Genomic DNA, 26,598 nt, shown 5'->3' on the forward strand with positions numbered 1-26,598 from the left:
TCCCCACGCTTTGTGCATCATGGGAATTATTTGATCATACTTCAAGCTTTTCTTAACTTGTTTTAGATCGCATCTTTCATCTTAATTATATTTTGAAACACGGCAACAGAAACAACGTTGGGAGATTGAGAGGTCATCTATTTCTGCGCTTCAGAGTCACGGTCATTTATATCTATGAAATATTGAGTGCGGTATTAGTTGCATGATTAATTTTATTAAATGAGATGGGATTCCGCAGATCCGAGTGTTGCATTGGGTGGTGGTGTCGCTGATGTAAACTGTCTTGATGCCGTCAGCTGAGATTCAGTGTGAATGCCTGGTGTAGGCAGAAGAGGACTACATGAAAGCACAGAAGGTGTTTGAGGAGATCAACGTTGACCTGCACGAGGAGCTGCCTGTCATTTTGGACAGGTGTGTACGTCTGACCCACACGCAACCGAATCCGGTCTTGGAACATAGTACAACAAAACAACCTTGGGAGATGGAACGATAGACCATCTCTCTATTTATAGAGTTCCTTTATAGTACTGGTTGTTAGAGGCTGGAGTAATAATAGTATAATAATAAAACATATTTCACAGACATAAACGACCGTGACTCTTGATATGCGGAGCCAAGCTGATTTGTCTCGCGAAAGTGTCTTTTAAAACTCGGTGTAGAACGAATGCTGCGAATGTGCAGTGGAGTGGCGGCTCTGTTCCAGCCAGCGGGGGCTGCCACGGAGACACCACGCCTGACAATGACGATGGTCCCTGGTCCTTGTTGAAATGTCTGTGTGGGTGCCACGGTAACGGGACGTGATCTTCCTCACCTGGTATACAGAAGGTCGTGGGTTCGATCCCGACCCTGACGTCTGTATATTTGGAGTTTGCATGTTCTCCCCGTGGTTGCGTGGATTTTTCTCCGGGTTCTCCAGTTTTTCCTTCCACATTTAAAAACATGCATTTCGAGTATTTGGCTGCTACAAATTTCAACGTGATAAGCGACTTCGTTGAGCTATCATTTGTGGCCAGGTCACTTCTGAAAATGAGCTATAAAGCTCAGTGGGCCTCACCTGGTAAAATAAAAATTGTTTCGTTTAGTTTTAATGTCGTTACTTTGCAGTTTAGGGAGCTGCTCTATTTACATTTCCTCCATTCTGTACAATATAAATACTTCGTAAACTTATAAAAATCTCCACACTGATTGGTAATCTCTGAAACAAGTTCCTTATTTTTATATGCATTTAGTGCTTTTATATACAGTTGCTCATTTTTTAAAAGTAATTGAAACCTCACTATTAGCAAAGTTAAACCTCTTTTAAATTCACCCAGATCTTTGAATAAACTTATGTAAAATGTAGAGAGAGAGAGAGAATGATAATTGGTTCTTTACCCTTCTATCTGGCAACAAAACTGACACCTTTTTACAAGGAGTCATGTTTGAATAGACCGCAATACCTGCAGTCATAATACAAACAAAAGAACATAACTCTGATAATGTGCACTGTCCTTGAAGTTGATTGGTCCACACCCGAGACAGCTTTCCTTAGAGCCTAGTCTCACATGGGTTGGACCAGATGACGCCAAAAGGCGCACAACTCAAAGACAATGCACCATCAGAGTATGAGAGCTCGGGGCAAGCATCTACACTATGGGAACCTCATTTGCCAGTAAAAATATGATAATTGGTTCTTTACCCTTCTATCTGGCAACAAAACTGACACCTTTTTACAAGGAGTCATGTTTGAATAGACCGCAATACCTGCAGTCATAATACAAACAAAAGAACATAACTCTGATAATGTGCACTGTCCTTGAAGTTGATTGGTCCACACCCGAGACAGCTTTCCTTAGAGCCTAGTCTCACATGGGTTGGACCAGATGACGCCAAAAGGCGCACAACTCAAAGACAATGCACCATCAGAGTATGAGAGCTCGGGGCAAGCATCTACACTATGGGAACCTCATTTGCCAGTAAAAATATGATAATTGGTTCTTTACCTTTCTATCTGGCAACAAAACTGACACCTTTTTACAAGGAGTCATGTTTGAATAGACCGCAATACCTGCAGTCATAATACAAACAAAAGAACATAACTCTGATAATGTGCACTGTCCTTGAAGTTGATTGGTCCACACCCGAGACAGCTTTCCTTAGAGCCTAGTCTCACATGGGTTGGACCAGATGACGCCAAAAGGCGCACAACTCAAAGACAATGCACCATCAGAGTATGAGAGCTCGGGGCAAGCATCTACACTATGGGAACCTCATTTGCCAGTAAAAAGTGCATAGCTCCAGTGGCTTCCTAATATCAGAAGGAAGAGCATTCCAGACAGCCACAGAAGCGCATGCAAAAGCACGCGATGCAGTTAACCGTCTTTGTGCGAGTTTGCGTGATGGTTTATGCTCCTTGACGAGATCAGCAAGGTATTGTGGTTCAGCAAAAATGTTCTTGCTGTGATTTTCCCACCTGATGATGAGTGCTTGTGTTGCGATCGAAACGTCGTGATTTAATTTTATTTTATACCTATGTGACTTTACCGAAAGAACCAAAGGGTATTGTGGTTCATTTGTGGCAAGCACTTTGTGTAATGAATGTGACCTTATGCATGCAAAGCAACTGCTATAGAAGGTGCACTTTGTAATTTTCATAGCTGCACTTGACTTATCATTATTGATGTTCATAAACACTCACAGCAAAATGTCCACCCCACCCCCTCTGCAGCCGAGTTGGATTTTACGTGAGCACCTTCAAGAACATCGCCGGCCTGGAAGAAAACTTTCACAAGGAGATTGGACAGGTAGTGAGTTCTCTCCTTGCTCGTTTGTTTAGAACTGTAGTTCAGTAGTTTCACATTTAGCAATTATATATATAGTCATACAAATCAATCTATATATTTAAACATTTAACAAAAACATTTAAAATAATCTTTATAATGTAATTCTCATCACGTCCCATAGTCTTGGTTCTTTCGGTAAAGTCACTGCTGTGGTTTTCACACCTGATGATTGCTTGTGGTGCAATCGAAACGTCGTGAGAATTTAATTGTTTTATGTTTATTATTTTATTATTTCCTTTCTACGTGACTTTACCGAAAGAACCAAGAATATGAATCCCTGCAGTCACAAAAGCTTTAAATCGAAATGTCCCCATAGTGTTAAGTGCAGTCACTCTGTCTCTCTGACCTTTTTATGTCCTATGAAGAAGGGCCATGGTCTGAAACGTCACCGATTTTATATCTTTTACTTTTCAGGCCACAGTGTTATTGGTGATTGTGTTGAATTCCTTTATTTATCCAGCCGAGAGAGCCCCTCGATAGCAGTGCCGTTTTACAAAAGTATAGAAAGGTGTGCACAAAATAAAATCTTTCGTTCGGAAAACGTGTAAAATACATTATTTATGTATGTTGAACTTCTTTTGCACCGTACGTAGCCAACCGTGCTAATTGGAGGTACGTAGCCAAATGCAAATTCTTGTGGTACAGTGCAGAGTGCAATATCGCTAACTAAACATATGTAAATGTATTCACGGGGTGTCAAAATAAGCAGTGACAATTACACTTAAATATATAAAAAGCTTCACAAGTATTGATTTATGAATAAAATGTAAAACTGCGAATGTTGTAAACCAACAAAGAACTCTTGCCATGAAAATCCTTAACTTATAATTAACTGCCATAATTGCTTAAATATGCATACCAATACACATTTTTGAAATGTTTCAAGTAATCAGGAGGGGAGATTTTGACTACAGATGAATGTTTTAGAGGCATTTATCTGCATTCATTTTGTGTGACATCGCGACATCAGCTTGTGTAGTTGAAAGGCAACCTGGCACCTCTTGAGCTGCGCCTAGCTGGCCTCAGCATGGGCCCTGGCGCAGCTTGGTTATGCAGTGGAAAAGGGGCGTTATATTTGGTGCCTGTCCGTACAATGACGTCCCTGCATGTGCTCTATGCTGTTCTCTGCTCAGCTGAGCCATGAGATGGAAGAGGTGATGATAAAGCTGGGCGACCAGCACTCCGTCAAGTCTTCCGACATACAGAGCGCTCGCAGGTGTGTGCCAGCGTTTTGGCGATGATCGAAGCAAAGGCTGTCACGGTGGCGAGATATTAACTACCTCACCTGGTATACAAGGGGTCGTGGGTTTGATCCCGACCCTGACGCCTGTATATTTGGAGTTTGCATGTTCTCCCCATGGTAGCGTGAATATTTATCCGGGTCCCCTGGTTTTTCCTTCAACATTTTGGCAGCTATTAATTTCAACATGATAAGCCACTTGTTTGAGCTATCATTTGTGCCCAGGTCGCTTCTCAAAAAAGAGCTATATAGCTCAGTGGGCCTTACCTGGTAAAATAAAAATAGAAGTTAAATAGTTTAAGCTCGAAACCCCATTTATTTGGCTTGAAATTCTCACGACCCGATCAGTTGTGGTGACTTGTGTCATGCTACAGATCTTGTAACCTTGAGAATTGAGATATGTGTGTGTGTACGCATAAGTAATGCAATGTAATACTATCTGACAATGTATTATTATCTCACATACTTAATAATTAATGTATAGCTCTTTCGCAATCCGCTGCTGGATGAAGGCCTCCCTGTGCCTTGTCGTTCATGGGATTTGTTTGACCACATTTCGCCACGCTCCCATCAGTGTGGGTTGTTGAAGGGAGTGGTCAGAGTGGGGGAGGCAGGACCGGTATAGATACCATTCTCCGCTGACGTTAGCCCTGGCCGGCAATATCAAAACTCGAGTTGCCGGGTACGTAGCGCACTGCATTGTCCACTGTGTCACTGCTACATCTTTTATGCATGTCCTTTATTCTACTCGTAAAAAGGTCGGGGGCCCATTGAGGTACAAGTCTCTGTTGCATGGGAGAGAGTTGGGGAGGGTGCATAACACTATAATGCGAACGTGTTTGAGGCTATATCTGCATTATAATTACAATGGAAGATTTTCATTCCTATCTTTTTCGAAATACAGTGTAGTTTTTTATGATAATCTATATTGAACTTAATTTTTAAAAATATATGTAATTTTATGTTGTGATTATGATTCGATAGCTATTTTTTTATATTTCTTATCTGTTGTCTAATTTAGATTTATTTTACTGCGACTTATTGCGTTTTTCGGAGAAGCAGTGTTGTTTTTGTTGATGAAACCCGAAAATTAACTGAACGGAACTTGGTATACAGTGTCTTTGACAATTAAACCGACATGTTCCTTGTTTTACTAGTCACCACCATGATGGAGAAATGCTGATATAAAAAAACGTGTCTTTGTATTGCATTGCCTACATTGCTGAGTTTTTTTTACACTTTCACCCACACTCTCCTTGTATAATACACTATTACATTATTATTCGCGAGGGATATGCTCCGAAGCTGCTTGTGTATAGCAAATTTCGTGGTTAATGATATTGGCCTACGAAAACCTAACTTTTTAATTAATTACCTTAAATAAATAATAAGCTTTCTCTCTCATCACTTTATCTCTCATCACTTTCTCGCATCACATTCTCTATCTCATCACTGTCTTTCTCTCTCGATGCAGTCGTGTAAAGTTCCAGATGCGATTTGCAGATAGCAAGTTCATGAAGAATGAGGGAATACTTTAATTAGTTATTTTATTTTTGTAAAGCGTTTTGAGATGCGATTGCATTTTGACGCTATTGTGAATTGCAATTGTTTAATCATGCTAGTGAGCCATCTCCAAGCATTGTGGAGCCACACGGGAACGACTCCACCTCGCTGGTGTCCGACGATGCGGGACTGAGACCCGATCACACTGCGTCCCCGCTGAAGTCGCCTATGCAGGTACCATGGGCCCGTTCTCGCACGGACACAGAACGCTGGACTAACAGGCAGAATTCACGCTGACCGAGATGATGCAAAACTCAAATTGGAGAGACCACCTTGGGTCAGATGAACAATATTCTTATTCTTCGTATTGCTGATGTACATGGAGAGCATCAACTATAATTATTCATAATCAACGTTTTTGGGTTTAGATCGCGTTATTTATAAATGTATCGTAACCCTCCACCACCCGACACGGCCAATCAGTAAAAAAGTGTCACGTTGACAACAGACAAATAGTTCACTGCTTTAGCCCACCGGTGTGTTGAAGCGTGAAACCACAACATTTACAATTTTTGAGTACGACGTTTCGCTGGTAATTGCATCCAGCATCATCGGGCAATTCGCCAGAATGGTGAGGCTCTGCTCTGGCTCCCGGTCTTAAATAGAGCAGCAGCAGGGTGACGTCATCATTAACTCATCAACTCATCAGGTGCAACGATTTGATGTGGAAGGGGGGGGGGTTATTGTAATTATATACTAGATTAGTAAAAACTATAATTATACATTGTGGTGGTTGAGCTAGATAATTGCACCAGGAGTAGCGGAATGCATTGCTGTGATGATGCCTCCTTTGTATTTGTGAATTGGGCATTCAGTTGTTATATGTTCCATGGTCTGTTCCGGGTGACCACAGTCGCACACTGTCAGAGTTTTCATGTTTCCATTTGTGCATCAAGTACCTGCATCTCCCATGGTTTGTGCGAATGCGGTTTAGGGTTGTGGCCGATGATCTACGTGGAATATCAAAGCCAGGGATCTTCTGCGTTGGATCTTTTGCGAGTTGTTTGTTTGTGACTTCTTGTAAACTCAGTTTGGCTTTCAAAGCATCATCAGGGTTGAAGTTGCATTGTTGAAGGTTGAGCAATGAATGGGGCAAGCTCAAGTGGTAGTGCTACCGCTGCCTCCAGAACCCAACAAGCATTGGGTCTCACAAATACACTGCACGTGACCATGTCATCGACATGGAGGGGTAGGGGAGGGGTGCTATTGGTGGATCCTATTATCTCTGCCTCTCCTGCAAAAATTACTTCTGATATCCGTTATTTGGGTAAACACGGATAATAGGATGAATTGCCTACCACTTCTGGGTCAGTCCTCTTAACCACAAACAAATCTGATAATAGGATGAATTTTATTTTGTGTTTGAACATCTTAACACCTGTTTTATTGCCAGAAAGGGTAAAACCTATTTAGATTTTTCATAACTTGTGCAATGCTTTGATGTTGTCTGTCAGCCAATTCGCCCTTTTAAAAAGCTTTTCAGCTCTATGGGCTTTACTCGGGGAAGTTAACTTCTGATTCTGTATGCCTTTATATAGCATCAGAATGATCATTTGTATTTATACTGGAGGAATCTGATGAACTATGGAGCTCTTCTTCACTTATGTCCCGTCTGTGCAGACCTTTGATTGTAACCCCTCAGTATGCTTAATGGGTGCTAGCGAGGTAATCTACCCCTCCCACAAATAATACTTAAACATTAATTGGTCATAGATTCCCATGCAGGACCCTCCTGAAAAAATACCCTTGAGACTGAGGCTTTCTTGGATGAAAACATTACATTTCTATTCAACGCTATTCACCAGGGTTAATGAATTCAACCTTGGTTGAAAAGGTCTATAATGTATCATCTATAAATGTGTTTTTTCATTTTCACTTCCTGCCTAAAATATTTAATGTATTTCTCTTTAAAATGTTTTTCCTGCGCAGGGGCGTAAGGGCCCCCCATTGCCCCCACCCCCGAGGCCGACGCCCAGCAAGGAGATGACGCAGGAGGCCATTGTGAACCTTTTCGATGACAACTTCATGTCCTCTGCTGCCCCCACTAATGCAACGGTAAGCGTGTATCATTCCTATGTGTTGGCGAACATGGGTGCTTGTAACTTGAGCTGGCCGGTGGTGGCTATGCACGTGGCCTGTAATGCAGCACTGTGGAGGCGAGGGTCGGTGGATTGTGCACAACTCCCCTTAGGTGCCTTACCATGGCTCACCAGGAGAAGGCAGTACAGCAGAGTGCGGACTAGAGTAGAGTTAATTATATGAATGTGTGGAAATAGAAATAGAAAAGGGAAGAGAGAAGATTAAGAATTGGAAATATGTGGAAAAGGAATGGGAAAAAGGGATCAAACGGTCAGGAGAGATGAGAGTCGGGAGGGAGAGGCTACATCAGGACCTTCACGCTGCTGCACGGAGCAGCAACTGTTTTCACAGGGGGCGGTGGGGAGAGGAGGAATTCAGAATGGGGGTGACCACACAAGTCATGTGAATTACGGGAGACGAGCTGATTTAGACATAGATATGTTTTAATGTATCGATATAACTGAAGTGGTTAGAGTGTGACTCGCAGTCCAAAGGTTGTGAGTTTGAATCCCACTTGAGGATCGATTCAGTCCATCAAACCTGTGGCCTCCATAAAATGAGAACCAATGTGGATAGTCAGCAATGGCCATCCTGTTCAAGATACAAAGCCCTGTCACAGCATCTTGAAGTTTCACTCCTGGCCTAAATATCAGTCTCTAAAGTGAGTTGTGATCACTGGTGTGGTCTCCTTCTCAGGGACATCCAGAAAATATATCCATTGTGGAGTGTGCTTGTTCCCCCTTTGTAAATAACCATTTCAATGCCCTCTTATTTCTAGCTGGGAGTTCCGTTAACCAAGAGTGAAGATACCGGAAGCTTGCTGGATCTCGACTTTGATCATTTTACGGCCACAGATTCATCCGCTGTCGCCATGGCTTCTTCCATGAATCAGGTTTGTCTCACTGCACTCATTTTAAGTCGGTCTCCCTGCCCAAACAAGCATGGAGGTATTGCATGGAGGTCTGTTGCCTGCCTTGAAGTAATGGTGCAAAATTCCACATCCATATGGCAGGGGCTAGTTTCTACATGTGATGACCACTGTTGACTTACCACAAAGTGGTATTAAGGATGTAAAATATTTTTGAATCAGCATTTCCAGCTTCACGCTAATAATAATAAACCCAATTTATAACGTCCACATATTTTACTAATTGGACGATATATTCGATCGAGAACTCGGAGGCGCAGAACCAGAGCTCCAAATTCCCTCGTATGCTAGCCAGAAGGTGTGAGAGCCTTGACAGGTGAGAGTCTGGATGGGTTAGAGTCTGAATGGGTGAAAGCCTGAACAGGTGAGAGCATGATCAGGTGAGAGCCTGGACCAGGTGAGAGCCTGAATGGGTGAGAGCCTTGAGCTACTGCTTGAATGTGGATGGTGCTTGGATTCTTAGTGTGTAGAGTGGGAGATCGTTCCAGATGGCGGGTGTCTGAAATGTTTTTAATGTTCCCAATTGTCGTTCTAAGTGGCGGGTGTTTGAAATGTTTATAATGTTACCAATTGTCCACTTGTCAGCCAGCAATTCTCATTTGCCAACAATCATCCCAATTCTGTGCCAAATGTTATTTATTCTCGATCTATCGATACATATGTTATCTGGTTTTGTTATTCTATTTTGTTTTTACATTAAGAATTGGAATATATATATGCGATACTGAATTCAATTACTTATATAAGTTTAATGCTCACTATAACGTTGTCTACATTCACTTTTCTTAGATATTTTGCTGACCTGTCATCTCTCCTAATGCTGTCAGACATTGTTGGATTTGAGTTGGGAGGTAAGTTGGCAGCTTCAGATGAAAATATTATTGAAACGGAGTAAGACTGCTCGATGATAATAATGACAACATGTAAAAATACAGCCCTTCGTCAATTTACTCTCACATAAAAAACAATTCAGAGGCGTGAGGAACCACAGGCAAGTGGGAAGGCAGCCATGCGTTGAGCCGGTGCCAACAATTGCCCAAGCTATGCAATCCTCTACATATCAAGGCAAGATCGGCCAATCAATTATTCATTTACATGTGAGAGGAATCTGGAGCACCCAGAGAAAACCCATGCATGCGTGCGGGAAATACCATCTCATACAAACGGAACCGGTGAAGTCTACATTTTGCTGTACCACCTGCTCTTGGCAAACCAGAGTATAAGCACCTCGATGCCCCCAGGGACCCTCGTCACCGCAGTTCTGGACTACGGGCGTTGCACCACCACCGTCCGGCAAAGGGGGGTTCTTTGACCATAATTCACCATGCTGGTCAGTGTGGTTGGTTAAGGTGGTTGGAGTGCCAGGACTGGTTTAGGCGTCACTCACCACTGATGTTAGCTGAATCAAATGCAGTTAGCTGGATTCATTGAGTAGTGGTCTTACCACTCCTATCCACTGCACCTTCCACATCCACTCTTTGCTAAATTGCCGAAAACTACACTCAACCCCATTGTAAAAACAGTAATTCTTATATAATGGTCAGATAATTCTACAGTTTATACACCATGTGCAATCGACACAATTTTTCCTGGATGCCACAATCGTATATCTATTAAAGGATGATGCAACCAGAAAGCAAATTTATCTGGAACTGGTTCACCACTGTTAGTGTTACCTCGCTGCTGTGCCAGGTTTTTACACTGCTACCAATGCAGGCCTCTTAAGCATGACTGTTAACCATGATCTTGCCTTCACGCATGCAGCAGCCTGTGGAGAAGAGTGCCCCTGAGGTCCATGCCCCCGAGGTCCCTGCACAGAGCCCCCCAGCCGCGAGCCTCACAGGTGCCGCCCAGAGCAGCGACGTGCCCCCAGGCATTCTGTACAAGGTGAGGGCTTCGTCTGCCGTGTTGGAGCGTGAAAGTTACAAACGACAGCTTGGAAGTACAGTCATACCTCGGTATACGACCGCTTTGGAATACGTCGAATTTGGTATACGTCGTGTTTTAGCGAGAAAAAAATGTCTTGGGATACGACATCTTGCTTGGGATACGACGCGCTTGCTAGAACTTGTATGGGTCGGGATGAGACACCGCGTACCCGCGTAGACCCCGCTCACGACTCCTCCCCTTCCTCACCACCATCCTCGTAGGCTATCAACTTTTATTTCAATTTATTTTAATTTATTTATGCATTTATTTTAATTTATGTATGCATTTTAGTAATAAGTAGTGTCTAAATTATTTTATACAACCCCATTATAAAATATAATTTCTTATACTCTGGAACATGATTTTTTCCTTTCCCTTTATTTATTTTGGGAAAATTTTGTTTGGTATACGTCATTTTCAGTATAAGTATTACCTTCTGGAACGAATTAACGACTTATGCCGAGGTACCACTGTACAAGGTCTCCCTTTACGCAGTAGATGCTGTCCAAAAAGAGGGGGCGCACAGCGAAACCACACGAGGAGACGGCTGCCTGCCGAGCAGCGCATGCAGTGCTGTATGCACACAATGTTGTCCCACGTGCGACCACATCGCTGCATACGAGTGAATTCAAACCACATATCGCGAATTTTGGGAAGAAATAGGTTAGCCGCATACTGCACAATCCGAACCCAGATAGAGCAAGGGACACCTTTATATAGTTAGGTGACCATCAATCATTAGTCGTAAAGTGCCCATTGAGATTAGACATCTTTTTTTCATAGATAGTCAATATGGGCTTAATATGTAAAGCAAAACAGCAAACACATTCAAATGTGAGCACCAAATATGCAGAAAACACCGTTTTAACATTTACAATGGAATTAGTGTAAAATATAAAAAATGTATCACATCCCTTTTGTCAAATAACGTATTGATGAAGGTCTCCTTGCGCTGGAGTTAGGGTTAGTAGGAGCAGAGTGGGGGAGGATAGGACCATATCACTCGGCGCTGATGTTAGCCATGGCTGGGATAAGACTGGGTGCAATGCATGAACCAATGTGCCACTGCTCACCTACTATAGATAGTGAATGTGTTACTCCTCACGATACTGCAGATAGGGAGTAAGCCCACTACGCTACAAACCCAGTGATCCGAGTTTGAATCCCACCTCACGGCCACCACCAGTGGCGATTATCTGAACTGGTCTAGGGCCTCTCCTAGGTTGACTCAGCCTCAGATGAATTGCATAGTGTGTAAACATCGCAACTCGGGATACAAAGGCCGTCGGGCGTGGAACTGGCCACCCATGCCCTCGTGTGCTGTGCTTGCTAACAGCATATTTCCCAAGAGTCTGTTAAGGTTATACGTGGAGGGGGGGGGAAGAAGGGACCTTTGTCTTGGATAGATGGCGAGCTGATCCAGAACCACTGACTTGAGACCCTGGGTTTGAATCTAGGCAACCCTCCGTGAATAATCTGGGTTCCCAACACTCAATATTCAAACAAAAGGTTTACTTGCGCACAGATTATTCCTGATATTTGAGAGGTCACATTATGATAGACACTTGGTGAACACTTTGGAGCCGTTCTCTGATGCAGGGTTGTGCACTGTTTACTGTGAGCGTTACACGTGAAAATCTCTCGTCCAGTGAAAATGATGCCGATCACACAATTGAACTATAATTTGGAAGAAATTAAGTGATTTAAGGAATCCTCCTGATGTCACGGTTTATGCAGGGTATTTATGTATAACGAGCAGGAACTCGCGGAACTTCTGCCACTAAGGGATAGCGAATATGTTCGTTTTACCTTTAGTTTTTTAATGTTTAAGACATTTGAATATTTCAGCAGCTCAATTCATTTTGAAGTTATTATTTAACATTTAATGTAAATGTTTTCGTATTTTTTTTGCAATTAGTGTTTTCCACTCTTGCATCTCTTGATGTCATACCCCCCTCCTCACCACTCCTGCGTCTCTGGATGTGATCACTCCCTGTCCTGCACCTCACCCGTGTCACGTGACATCAACCCCTCTCCCCACCACCCCCGTGTTTTGTGACGTCACTCCCTCTCCTCAGCAACTCGCCACAATCTCTAGTGATGTCACCACCCCTCTCCTCACCACCTTCAACATATTGTGACGCCATCACATATCTGTCAACCCCTTATCAGTGCTTACCTTATTACAGACCAATTCAGACCTTATTGGTCACCCCCTTATAAATTTCAACGTCGTCCTACAAAGTCCCATCACAAGGGAAGAAACACAAACATAATTTTTTGTTTGCCTGTATTGAAACGGCTGTACGCCGTGTGGAACTGAAAACTCAAATTCCCTGTACAAAAATACGGGTAAAGCATATGGGTTGACAGGTATGTCATCACCCCCCCCCTCTTCCCGACCTCACTCCAAACTGGAATGACGTCTGTACTTTTCTCCCCAGCCCCTCCTCTTCGCCTCACCAGGGTGGCATGATGTCAAACCACTCCCACCTTGCCACCCAGCCAAACTTATGTTCTTCTTTCCATGTATGTCTCGGAGCATTACAGACAGACAAACACGCATATTAATGTATAGAGATAATGATAAGTTTTACTTGTAATACACGCACAGTAATTATTCACTCTTGAAGAGATAGAGTACAATTTAGAGGTTCAAGGAACCACAGATAGGAAGGCAGCCACACTGTGATTTCCCAAGCTCTGCAGTTTCTTTATATTAAGGTATTATGAACGAACCGCCGCCAAAAATCGGCAGGCGAAAGCGCTCCAATCGCCCCCGATAGAGAATTCCTTAACTGTAGTAAGGTGGCGACTCCGACTCCTCTTTACGCCGTCTTCCAATGATGGTTGTTCTGGAGGCAAATTCAAAATGGCGTCGGCCCGCGGCGTGGCCAAGATGGCGGTTTGGCGCCGCGGAGCGCGCAAGATGGCGTCTTCTTGCCGCGTGGCCAATGGCGGCGGCAGGGCAGGCAACGTGGCGGCCCGTGGAGCACCTTCTCGTTCCATCGTCGTCCTTGGCGTAACGAGGTGACATAGATGCGCCAGGACGTCCTTGAGTGTCTCCAGTTGTTCTGCCACCTGTTGCCATCTTTGGTCAGCGTCCGATGTTGTTGACGGACCCGCCATCGCGCCGACATCTTCCACGCCCGTCCCCGTGCTCGCCTCAGCAGGGCTCTCCTCCACCACCCCAGCAGAATCCGTGGTCGGAGGGAATTCGTCGTCGTCGGACGAAGAAGCCGATGCTGGCGCCGGGGGAATTTTCTTCCTTACTTGCTTAGACATGCCGTTTCACTTCTGACCCCAGTGTAATAAAAGACTTGACCACGATCTCTGGCTCAGTGTCCTTTATTCGGTCCGTACTGCGTTCCCACACGGCTGTCTCTCTTATTCTCTCTGTGCTGGTTCCGATGTCACTCCAGTCCACATCAGCAGCCCCGCTGCTGTTCTTGTCGCTCTTGCAGCCCCACAGCAGCTCTGCTGCTGTACTCTCACACAGCTCCCTTGGCTGTTCCTGCTGCAGCTCTGACAGCCTCGTGCTGTCTCGCCTTCTCGTCGCTCCTGCGACTCTTGGCAGCCACCCCGCTGCCCCTCACACACAGCCTTACTGCCTATCTCTATCTGCAGCTTCACACCTCCCAGTAGCTCCCTACTGTTCCCAGGGTTGGCTCCCGCTTCTGACGGTGCCCCCTCGGCTCATACGCCCGCGTGGCCCCACACCTTTCCATTCACACCCCGACTGCCTTCTCCTTCCGGTTTACCCGCTTAAGGACCCCCTACCTTTCACCCACGTCACCTGGCTCCGCCTCCTCGTGACGTCACATCCGGAAGGTCGCTTTCGCCCGCATTACATATGTCTCGGAGCATTACAGACAGACAAACACGCATATTAATGTATAGAGATAATGATAAGTTTTACTTGTAATACACGCACAGTAATTATTCACTCTTGAAGAGATAGAGTACAATTTAGAGGTTCAAGGAACCACAGATAGGAAGGCAGCCACACTGTGATTTCCCAAGCTCTGCAGTTTCTTTATATTAAGGTATTAGCCACTTAATGAGTCTTCTTGGTTCTTTCGGTAAAGTCACGTAGAAGGGAAATAATAAAATAATAAAAATAAAACATAATTGTGAGAATTTTACTTTATTATTTCCCTTCTACGTGACTTTACCGAAAGAACCAAGAAGATGAATCCCTGCAGTCACGAAAGCTTTAAATCGACACTTAATGAGTGTTTCCATGTGGGAGGAAACCAGAGCAGTGGAGTAACTCATACGTGAAAGGGGGCCATACTCTATCCCATACAGACAAAATAGGTGGAGTCCAGGTTTTTGGTCTACAGCATTCTCGTGGCAAGCCAGGGTATGGTTCTTCGATGCGTACGGGAAGGGAAGTTGACAACATCTGTGTGATCCACAAACCCACGCTGCCTCAGAAGTGCTGAATTACAGGAAGGGATTAACATGCTTGTGGTGGCATCCCGTTCTCTCCGTGTTCCTAGGTGCAGGCCCAGCACAACTACACGGCTCTGGATTCGGACGAATTGGGCCTCCAGCTTGGAGATATGGTGTTCGTACTGCCCCCCGACAGTGGTGACGAGCAGGTAGAAAACCTTTATGTCTGGATACTGGCGTTAAACAGCTTAAAGACAATCGCTACGTCACATGCTTTCAGATGCAATTATGTGGCCGTCTGGAACGCTTTTCCGATATTAAGAAGCCACTAGAGCTATGCACTTTTAAATCTATATTGAAAACTAATTTCTTTATAACTGCTTTTTTATTTAGTTTGTTGTCCTTCCACCTCCGATTAGGACGGTTGGCTACGTACGGTGCGAAAAAAGATCAACATACATAAAGTGGTTTTATCCGCACAAGTTTAAGGAAGGTTCAGCCTAGAGATATCATATATCTCAAAGTACCGATCATATATATCTAATATTGTGGATACATACCTTGGCTTTTTGCTTCCTGGGGTGTCCAACATGAGTTTTAAGTTTCATAAATGAGCGGTCATAAAAAGTGAATCAACTGCTGGACGAGGGCCTCCCCACACTGCTCGTCACGGAGGATTATCAGACCACACTTCACCATGCTGGTCAGTGTGGGTTGGTGAAGGTGGGGAACATATAAGCTGGAGTATAATACAGTACAACAATTGGTTTATCTGCACCCCGCCCTCCATGGTCACACACAAAGTGGTACCCCAGACGAATGAAGGGATGTGTTTGAACCCAAACGGATATTTGGACACGTAATTTTTAGATGGTGAGTGAAGCTCACGGGCACCATCTACACAATTAAATGAGGCATCTATTCAAATGTTTGTCAGTATTCTGTCACAGGGTAAAAAGCCCTCCGATATGTTTGTGTTTTGGTACTGCCCCAGTTGGTGTTAAAATGCCTATGAGATAAAGGGGAATGAGGCAAGTGAGCCATAGCTGATATTTGATTTAAGGACCACGATAAATCCCTGTACTCTGTATCTTCATGAAGTGGATATTTTAGTGCTTGACGTGCATCCCCGTATAGATAGTATAAACTTAGTATATGTTATTTTGGTGAGTTATTTCAGTTTGATTTCAGTTTGATTTCGTAGGTATAACCCTGCAACCGCAACAAAACAAAATCATGAACGAGAAACATCTTAAAGTGACTACACGCAACAGAAAACTCCTGGGAAAAAACAGCAAAGTTGTGAGCAGTACAATAAATAAATAAGCAAGGGTTTGTATCAGCGACAAAGAAAAATAAAATTACATCAAGGTCCATCAGTTCTAGATTTGAAGCTTTCGTGACTGCAAGGAATCATCTTCTTAGGTTTTTTCGGTAAAGTCACGTAGAAAGTAAAATAAAATAAAAACAAAAATCACGACGTTTCGGAGGCAACACAAGTCTCCGTCATCAGGTGGGACCGTCACAGCCAGATTAGCTGTATCAAGCTAATCTGGCTGTGACGGTCCCACCTGATGACGGAGACTTGTGTTGCCTCCGAAACGTCGTGATTTTTGTTTTTATTTTATTTTACTTTCTACGTGACTTTACCGAAAAAACCTAAGAAGGTCCATCAGCCAAAAAACATTTTTTGGGCCAGTGTTTTATAACAGCATGTTGTGTCAGCAAAATAACCTTGGACCAGTTTCAAATGTGAGTCTCATCTGCTGGGTATGGCGTGTATCACGAATGCTGCTGTCTTGACCTAATGTTACAGGCACCGTGACCTCCATGAATAACATGGGGCCCATTTATTTCAATACAGCAACATCAGCGAACCCAGAAGATAACCCCTTTGCTGCTGGAGTGTTATTTTATGAACCCTTGAAATTGGCTGCTTACACAAAGTCTCCTGCTTGTGTTATGGCCGAAACGTCGTGAGAATTGTATTTTATTATGTTTTATTTGTATTATTTTATTATTTCCCTTCTACGTGACTTTACCGAAAGAACCAAGAAGATGAATCCCTGCAGTCACGAAAGCTTTAAATCGAAATTTATCATTTGGTCCACAACCCCACCTGCATGTGTGTTTGCACTCGCAGGATTCCGGCTGGCTTCTGGGCATCAAGGAAGCTGACTGGATCACTCACAAAGATCTTGATGGACACAAGGGTGTGTTTCCAGAAAACTTCACCGTGCGCGTAGACTAAGCGCCACTCCAAGAGACTCGCGCACTAGTAATGATGTGCTGCCTCGCAAATTGCGAGTAATAAAGATACGAAAGTAAACTAGCCAGCCATCTGTTTAAACCCTTCAATGAAAAGGCGTTTAACTGGTTGAACAGTTTTCCTTCCGTATCAATGAGTTCCCAGTGGTGTTTCAGACTGATTTGAAATGTACTCGCTGGAAAAAAGTCTGTGCTTTGCTTTGATTGAACAAAATGCGACGAGATATATTGATTTGGGTGGTCTGTTGATCGATAATTTGAATGTTATTTCATTTTGCCAATTAAACAGTTGTCTTTGCCTGTTCATGTATTCATTTTAACAATTAGCTTATTAAAAGAAAGTCATCTCATGGTAGCTTACTGACTAATTAGGATGCAGTGTTTAAAAACACGTCACTCGCTTGTGACATCTGTAAAACCAGAGGCGTGTACCAACTTACCACCCGGCGATTCGATATTTTCTTCCGATTTGGGAGTCGCAATTCGATTGAAGAATGTATTTCCTTGTTTGTACCGTCTCGTTCGTTATCCTGTGTATGTTCGATCTTGTTCGTTCAATGAGCCTAATGTTCATTCGCATACAATTTAAGCAGCTTATGGGGCCATCCATTTAGTACGTGCGCATGGAGGGGGGAGGGGTTAACCATAATGCGTACGCTTGCGGATGGGGGGGTCTACTGACAATGTACGTACGCATAGGAAAGGGGGGGGGGGTGAAGCCTTGATAATTTGTTTTCAAATGAGGTAGAGGGGGAGGGGTCAAGTTTTCACAGATTTTTGCATGCGTACTAAATGGATGGCCCCTATTTTAGTAGATTAATCGTCGGCTTAATCTAAAAGGCCACTTGGCTTTTTTTCCCTTTGCTGTTTAACTCGCACCACTTAGAGCAGGATGACTTACTGTTTGATTGACATTTCTGGCGTTTAACTTGAAATCATTTCAAGTTCACGATGGAAAAAAACCCATTAGCAGCATTGTGTGACTCATTGTTAATGTATCTGAATCACACAGACGATCGGTAATAAACATCCATTTGATTTGTGATAAACCTACTGTCATTTGAGAAGGATAGTTGTGATCGAGCAACTTGATAAATTTAAAACAACACTATATAACCACCGTCAACACCGTTCATGAAATCTCAATAAGAATGATAAGTCTGCCTTCTCAGATGAGCAATGTGGTAGTGCTCACCTTAACTACCAGTCCTAAGCCAGTTGTGGAAATTCCGTATACCTTTGGTGGAGGCCATTATCTCAATAAAACAAGCATTGTTGACCTGGCAGCTGTCCTAATTACCTGAAAGAACGATGGGTCCGAATTTAATTTGCAATCTTCCAATTCTGAGCGAGGCGTTCCAACCACAGTGCCACCTCGCCAGATAGCAATGAGAATAGGGCTGGTGCATCTCCTCCATTTAGCTGTGAAACTAACACGAGCGTAGCACCGATTACATGCTCCCCAGTCTTTGGGGTGGCCTTGCATCATTGTGACTTCTATAACTTTGTAGCTCTCCGATGTGCTTACCGGTTGTACCGCTAGTTGTTTGGAACTAATGTCCGACGTTTCATTCCACATGCTGAGAACTTCTCCAGGAACTGAATTGAGCTGGCAGAACGAGCTCCCAGCGTGTGGAGTGAAACGTCGGACGCCAAACCAAAATGTCACGCTGTCGGATAATGCGTGTCACAATCCGAAAACAAGTCTTGAGAGTCAAGCAGCACAACCGTGAACACCTTCGCTCATGAGCATAATTGGCCATTTGAAAATGTTTGTATTTAAAAATAGCTACTGTGTGGTAAACCAAAAAACCAGCACATTCGTCAATAACAGTGGCCTTAAAAGAAAAATGTGTAATACGTGATGTTTCAGATAATGGCCCTTCTTCAAAACACATGTCGCCTATTATGTTTTTTTCTTTTAAGGCCACGGTGTGATTGATGAACGAGTTGAGTTTTTTTTGTTAATCGTCCTTGTGCACCACTGCCAAAGACTGCATCACCACATAATTTGTGTATCTGTGTAATAAGATCAACTCACATTGTTTGGTAATGATTGATTCCAGGATGACAGCAGGCCACCCCATGCTTTACCTTGTGACGTCCCATGTGCAAATTGTTTCAGAAGCTTCGCTTTTAAATTGACAAATACAAGTGCAATAGTGTTTTTACCTAATGCATGTGGTTAAGACTTCTGTTCTTATCTAGTAGTGTAACAACAATGTACTCGGTGAACTTTATTTATAACAGCGCTTATCTCGACACTGCTAATGTTATCGCAAGGGCTTCTGATTTTGACACCACAGTTTCCGTAACTTCATGTGGGACATGTCAGCATCCTTGAATGTAACCTGTTAATGTATTATCATTGATGAATCCACTTGATGTTTGTGGAAATGGGCAAAAAAGCAGACACCAGCCTCGTGGTCCTACGTTTACTCAAACTAGATATATTTTCCTTGGGTTCACCGCTCTAATGAGTAACCAATGCTGCTCCATTGGGGTTGTCAACACTGGATTAACTAGTAATACATTAGCTCCTCCAGTTGTGATTGTCGATTTAAAGCAGCGGTTGCACATTGTGGTTTAAATTTCAAATTGTGCTTTGGTTTTTTTGGTAAAGTCACGTATAAAGATAAAATAATAAATTAAATAATAGCATACGACGTTTCGATTGCAACACAAGCAATCATCATCAGGTATAATGAAATAGCGACATAGAATCTAACCATAAAACTATAGACAGACATATAAGCAGACAGATATCACCAAGATACATAGAGAGAGCAACCCAGGTACAGAGAGGGGTGATCGTCTCTGTGGGGTGGCCTTCCCTTCGTACTCATTGACATGTAAATTTTTTCCCTACCCCACTCCCTCTCTCTGCCTCCGCCCCCCTCTGTCTATTTAAGGCCACCCCACAGAGACGATCACCCCTCTCTGTTCCTGGGTTGCTCTCTCTATGTATCTTGGTGATATCTGTCTGCTTATATGTCTGTCTATAGTTTTCTGGTTAGATTCTATGTCGCTATTTCATTATACCTGATGATGATTGCTTGTGTTGCAATCGAAACGTCGTATGCTATTATTTAATTTATTATTTTATCTTTATACGTGACTTTACCGAAAAAACCAAAGAATAATTCCTGCAGTCACGAAAGCTCCAAAATTAAGATTTCAAATTGTGCATGCCAATGATGAGGATTGCAGAAGGCAAATTATCTGGATAGGGGGTGTATTGTCAGTGAGAAAGTGAAGGTTTGCTGAAGGGATTATGTTGGGAAGTAAATGCCAAGCGGTAGAGAAATGTAAAGCGCTGCTTGACGAATTGAAGATGGAGCCCGTTATGCCAAAATCTGTATGTTTAACTTCTTTCGCACCGTACCTAGTCAACCGTGCTAATTGGAGGTGCGGGGGGAAGGACAACAAACTCAACACAAAACAGTGAAGAGGAAATCGCAAGATCAGAGAAGGCTGAGGAAACTTGAAACAAGAATCTGCCCTTGGGCAGATAACTCGACGACAGAGAGACATAACACCGCGTGTCACAATGCCAGCTCTCGCTAACCGACGTGGGTACGCGTTTGCCATGCGATACCAACCATCGTGTGCGTGGAGTGCACAGTGGCTTCATTCGCAATACGGGATATAAAAATGATAGGTGATATAAAAAAAAGTTGAGCGTGGCGAAGGCGAGTTGAAAAAAGTTGATGTGGAATATCGCACTTGCATTGTTAACCCGCGAAAGCAATAAGCAACCCCTGTTAAGCATGTGTATTGTACCGGGAAATGCTACATGCCCAAACGTCTGCTGATAGTACAATATAGTGAAGTTCGCGTTGACTTTATGTGCCGAATGTAGCATTGTTTCTCGTTCCTGTTATTAAATGTGTGCATGTACCAGTGGCCCGATGACGTTTTCTTTCTACCTACGTTAGAAGTAAAGCAATACCAACTCACAGAAACACTCAACACGGTCGTCTATACCACTGCGTGGAGCCTTAAAATTAAAATATATAATATAGGAGGCGTTGCGGGCAACGGCCCTTAATAGCACACAAATTTAAAATAATTCAGAATGTGTGCTGTAAAGGGCCATTGCCCGCATCGTCACATATTTAGTACATTTTATTTTAAGGCCGTGGTCTTATTTACGAATATGTTGAGTTTTGTCAATTTGTTAACGTTTAACTACAAACAGCAAATGAAACTAATCTTTTAAAAACTAAACTTTGATTTTACTAGGTAAGGCCCACTGAGCTATACAGCTTTTTGCAGAAGCGACCTGGCCACAAATGATAACTCAACGAAGTCGCTAATCACGTGGAAGTTTATAGCAGCCGATTACTCTGAATGCATGCTTCGAAATGTGAAGGGAAAAACCGAAGGAACCAGAGAAAATTCCACGCGACCACGGGGAGAACATGAAAACTCCAAACATACAACAGGCGTCAGGGTCGGGATCAAACCGACGTCCTGTATCGGGGCCGTCCATAAATGACGTCACGCACCTTATGTGGGGGGGGGTCAGACATTTGTGACGAGGGGGGGGGTAAGAAATGTGACGTCACATCAAAATGCGCAACTTTAAATAAAAAAGACAACACGTTCTGCTTAGTTAAATAGACTTTTTAATAAAGGTTTTCTCCTACAACATCAGAGTGCAGCGCCACATTAAATACGCACTACAATGACAATAGTTTAAACCGATTGAAGCATGTTTTATTTTCAAAATGGAAATATGGTTTTGGGGGGGTGGGGGCTGAGCTTTGTGACGTCATATTTGAGGGGGGTATGACTTTGTTTACGGCGTGTGACGAGGGGGGGGGTCAAAAATCGTTCAAAATTGCGTGACGTCATTTATGGACGGCCCCATACCAGGCGAGGTAGTTGACATGTTAAATCCCCCCACACCGCCTCTGTCCACCCTGGGGTATAAATACGTACATCGCAGTTATGGTGAGGTACAGCGTGGGTATTCCCACCTCTTCCGAGGAAACGTCTGTCCATCGTCAGAGAGTCGGCCTCACTACCACCAGAGAGCAGCCATTCATTGCAAGGTGCGTGGGCCACTGGGGGCCCCTCGTGGCCTTCAGTGCGGCCCCTGACGTGCGGCCCCCGACAATACACAACACGTGACACCCCCCCCCCCCCCCATCGTGCTGTCAACCGCAATGGTTTCAAATATGTGACGGCCCTCAACACATGTCTTATGGGCGAAAGTGCCACCCCTCCCCCCTCCCTGAAAATGAGTGAAGAACACTGCTCTAAAGCTTTTTCTCGTGGAGGCCCTTACGTCAGCCTCGGCAAATAATTGCAGGGATGCATCTTCAAATATGTGACGGCCCTCAAACACTGATGTCTTATGGGCGAAAGTGCCACCACCCCCCTCTCCCTGAAAATGAGTGAAGAACACTGCTCTAAAGCTTTTTCTAGTGGAGGCCATTCCGTCAGCCTCGGCAAATAATTGCAGGGATGCATCTTCAAATATGTGACGGCCCTCAACATTGATGTCTTATGGGTGAAAGTGCCACTACCCCCCTCCCTGAAAATGAGTGAAGGACACTGTTTTAAAGCTTTTTCTAGTGGAGGCCATTCCGTCAGCCTCGGCAAGAAATTGCAGGGATGCATCTTCACCTTTTTTTCTCTTCCAATATTTGTAATCAGCCACGGTCGATTCGCTGCTGGATGAAGGCTTTCGCACGCCGTCGCCATCTCTCTCGACCTCGCATGCCTCAATCTGTCCGTGCGTGATGCGATCGATAATCGCTCCATCTCCGTGTCCGTTTTCTCAGGCGGGTTCTCGTCTTTGGCTGCACATCCGACACCAGTTTCATCCAACTGATTATCATCCCATCTATCGTTATTCCAGGCCAAGTTCCACTCACTCTTACTGAGTCTTTATTGTAGGTTATGTCCTACATTCTCTGATCCACTTGTTCAGTGTAATTGCTAACATACACTCCCACGGCTCTTATGGCGTGTTTAAACTCTGTGTTCCATTGGGTAGTATCCATTTTTCTCATGCCAGAGCTGCAACAATGAACTTATTGTAAACATTTGCAGGCACAGTTTCAGACGAGACACAAAATATGTGTCAGAAGCACACAGACGTTTTGCGTTATGCAAAAACCATCAGCATTTTCTGACGAAGTGCATTGTGATCATGGGGCCTTAGGTCAGCATCAAAATAAAATGGGAGCAAATGTGACCGGCAGTGATGCAGACAAATTGTGGACCGGTTTCGGCATAATTCTATATTACTCATCGGCAAGAGTATAGAGCCACCGATGCTCACTGATAGAGAGTTTGTCTCGTCATCATTACGGACCATGGCCAGATAGCCCGTAGATAGAAAATAATAAAATTAAAATAAAAAATTATAAAATTAAACAAATTTAATAAAAAAACAAAAATATTGATTTGAAGCTTTCGTGACTGCAGGAATCCATCGAAACGTCGTGATTTATTATTTTTTGTTTTATTAAATTTTTCTACCCACGTGACTTTACCGAAAGAAACTAAAACTCACGACGTTTCGATCGCAACACGAGCGGTCGTCATAAGGCGGAGAGAAAAAGGGGGGGGGGAGGGTAAGCCTCTAAATGCAACTGTTTATAAAGTTTTAGAAGTGGGCGTAGCCCAAGTGTCAGAACTGAGTGGGCGGGGCACAAGAGTCTACGTCAGCAGTGGATAGAGCATCCTATAGAGATGGAGTCTAGGCCATGATAGAGCAAAAGCTATAGATATGAAGCATAGGCCAGCAGTGAATAGCGCATGCAGTAGGCATGGTGTACTAGAGGTAGTCTAGCCCAGCAGTGGATAGAGCAGGGCTCCTCACCTTAGCTCTCACCCCAGCGGTTGCAGGCGGAATAAGTGGAGCAGGTTGTGTGAGGGGTTAAGAAGCTGGTGAGCATCGGAGAGTGTTTAAAATGGAAACATGACAGCAGTTACGACTTAAACTGGTTGATAACGTCATTCCAGTGATTGCTGAGTTTGTACCCGTCATCTCGGTTGAAATTGTGCCTACGTTTGTATATATATTTAAAATGTTCCTATTGTTCCTTTTATTATTTTCTATCTACGTGACTTTTACCGAAAGAACCAACGAATATGAATTCCTGCAGTCACGAAAGTTTTAAGTCAAAATTTCATAATTTGTTTCCCACTTTCCTCTGTCTTGTGTCAATTTGCCCAAGTAGTGCCACATCTTTTTGGCACAAATTTCTTGTGTCGCCAAGATGGTCTCGGTTAGGTCTTCCTCTCTTTCCGGTTCTTTACATTTTTCCGAACAATTCACTTTTAATACTGGTAGGAACCTCCTGGTTACACCAACCCACACGGGATTATTGTGTCCGTCCGTCCGTCCGTCCGTCGTGCATCCAAAAATGGGAGGGGTGGAGCTGGGTGGAGAGTGGAGGGTGGGGAGGGTGGGGAGGGGCTGGGTGGGGAGTGTGGGGAGGGGCTGGGTGGGGAGGGTGGGGCTGGGTGTGGGGTGGGAGGGGTGGGGCTGGGTGGGGAGGGGCTGGTCACCCCGTGGTCCCCTTATAAAACTCAACGTTTAACCTACTCACGCCGGCTTGTGCCCGCCCTCACAGTCGGCCATATTTGCGGAATACACCACGCCGCCGTTGACCCTGGCCATTGACCGAGCAACCCAACGTTCCTACCAGCTCCCTCCGCAGGAATGTGTTTTTCCTGTTGTCCATCCTGCATGTGTCCAAATAGTGTCAGTTTCCTTCTGTATCAGGTCATATTCTATGTGCAAACTTTTTTTATTCTAAGTTGGTCACTATTTTGATCAAGATTAGATGTGGCATTCTTCTGTAGCAATACATTTCGAGTGCCAATATTTTATCTCTGTCAATCTTTTTTTTAATTTCCAAGCTTCGCAGACATACAAAGCTGTACTGAACACGCACGTTCTTAAGATGTTCAGTTTGGTCGTGTAGTCTGTCTCTGGGAAATATCTATGTGGAGTCCCCACATTCATACGATAGGAACCCATTAGCTTCACGAATATCAACAATAATCATATTTGTAAATGACCAGAACCCCCCGCCATCCCCACCCCATCATGTACAGAATAAAACTGCAGGCTGGAAAATCGTCAGTTTTAAGCAGCACATAGAAATCATATATTTCCCTTCTCGTGTCCCTCCAGCAATTATATTACTTTACTCTACTTCCGTAATGGAAACATTCAATGTTAAGTGGTGTCCTTATGATTCATAGAATGTGTTACAGTTTATAAATCACTCTAAATGCGCTCTAACACGCCTCCTCTCGCTAGAACTCGCTAGAAATTGAGCAGGATTTGTGCATGGATAAGCGCCCGAATGGGTGACCGTCACGGACGAACGGGTTGTCATAGATGGATGCTAACACGACCTTAAAAATAAATACAATCGGTGACGTTTCGGGCAATGACCATTCGTCAGAGAGGTAGAATTACTGTTGTTAAGGCCACAGTGATATTGACGAATGCGTTTTAGTTTGTTTTGGCATGGACGATTCTGCCAATGCCGCATCACCCGAGAAATCGTGTCCATGAGAGGTCAGTGCAGCAAATCCTGATTCTTAACTTGTTTTCTTCCAAGGATGTTGAACTTATTTCGCACGTAGCCAACCGTGCACATCGGCGGTGCGTCTTTGCTCTCCGCCTTGGTCATCCTGCACTGGCCGGCGTGGTGAAGTATGGTCACAAAGACCCCCCCCCCACCCCGTATAACCTTAACAGATTGTAGGGGCAAGTGTTGTTAGCGAGAACCTATTAAGGCACACGCTGGGGTGGGTGGCCAGGACGACGCCCGGCCGTCTTTGTCTCCCCAGTGGCGATGTTTGCACACCGCACTAGGTAGTCATTTGAGGCTGAGCCGACCTAGGAGTTCAGGTAATCGTCACTGTGGTGTTGGCCGTGAGCGCCACCGCTCGCCACATCCCTCCACGACCCGTAGAGGCGTGGGGAGGCCCCTCATCCAGCAGTGGATCGACGTGTCCAGCAGATGAATGAATTGCTCTTTAACACGTTAGGGGCCGTCCATAAATGACGTCACGCACCTAGGGGGGGGGGGTCAAACATTCGTGACGATGTGTGACGAGGGGGGGGGGGTGTTTGAGAAATGCGTTACTTTAAATAAATATTGACAACACGTTCTACTTAAATAAATTGACTTTTTAAGAAATGTTTTCTCCTACAACATCAGAGTGCAGCGCCACATTAAACACACACTACAATGACAATAGTTTAAAGCGATTTGAAGCATGTTATATTTTCAAAATGGAAATATGGTTTTGGGGGGGGGGGGCAGAGCTTTGTGACGTCATATTTGAGGGGGGGGTCTGACTTTTTGTGACGCCGTGTGACATGG

General features: G+C 44.0%; 1 protein-coding gene across 1 annotated transcript in view; it reads left to right on the top strand.

Moving 5' to 3' along the window:
* LOC144937231 (myc box-dependent-interacting protein 1-like) overlaps positions 1-17,901 on the top strand; it is a 35,914-nt gene extending 18,013 nt beyond the window's left edge. Inside the window, exons 8-17 of the mRNA XM_078864610.1 lie at positions 326-411; positions 2,708-2,783; positions 3,956-4,038; positions 5,685-5,799; positions 7,555-7,680; positions 8,483-8,596; positions 9,460-9,483; positions 10,397-10,519; positions 15,067-15,168; positions 17,103-17,901. Of these exons, the coding sequence (XP_078720736.1) occupies positions 326-411; positions 2,708-2,783; positions 3,956-4,038; positions 5,685-5,799; positions 7,555-7,680; positions 8,483-8,596; positions 9,460-9,483; positions 10,397-10,519; positions 15,067-15,168; positions 17,103-17,210 (957 nt within the window). The 3' untranslated portion in view covers positions 17,211-17,901. The remainder of the gene's footprint in view (positions 1-325; positions 412-2,707; positions 2,784-3,955; positions 4,039-5,684; positions 5,800-7,554; positions 7,681-8,482; positions 8,597-9,459; positions 9,484-10,396; positions 10,520-15,066; positions 15,169-17,102) is intronic.
* Positions 17,902-26,598: the final 8,697 nt, after the last annotated feature.

Source organism: Lampetra fluviatilis, chromosome 18 (genome assembly GCF_964198595.1).
Source record: "Lampetra fluviatilis chromosome 18, kcLamFluv1.1, whole genome shotgun sequence".
NCBI lineage: Eukaryota > Metazoa > Chordata > Hyperoartia > Petromyzontiformes > Petromyzontidae > Lampetra > Lampetra fluviatilis.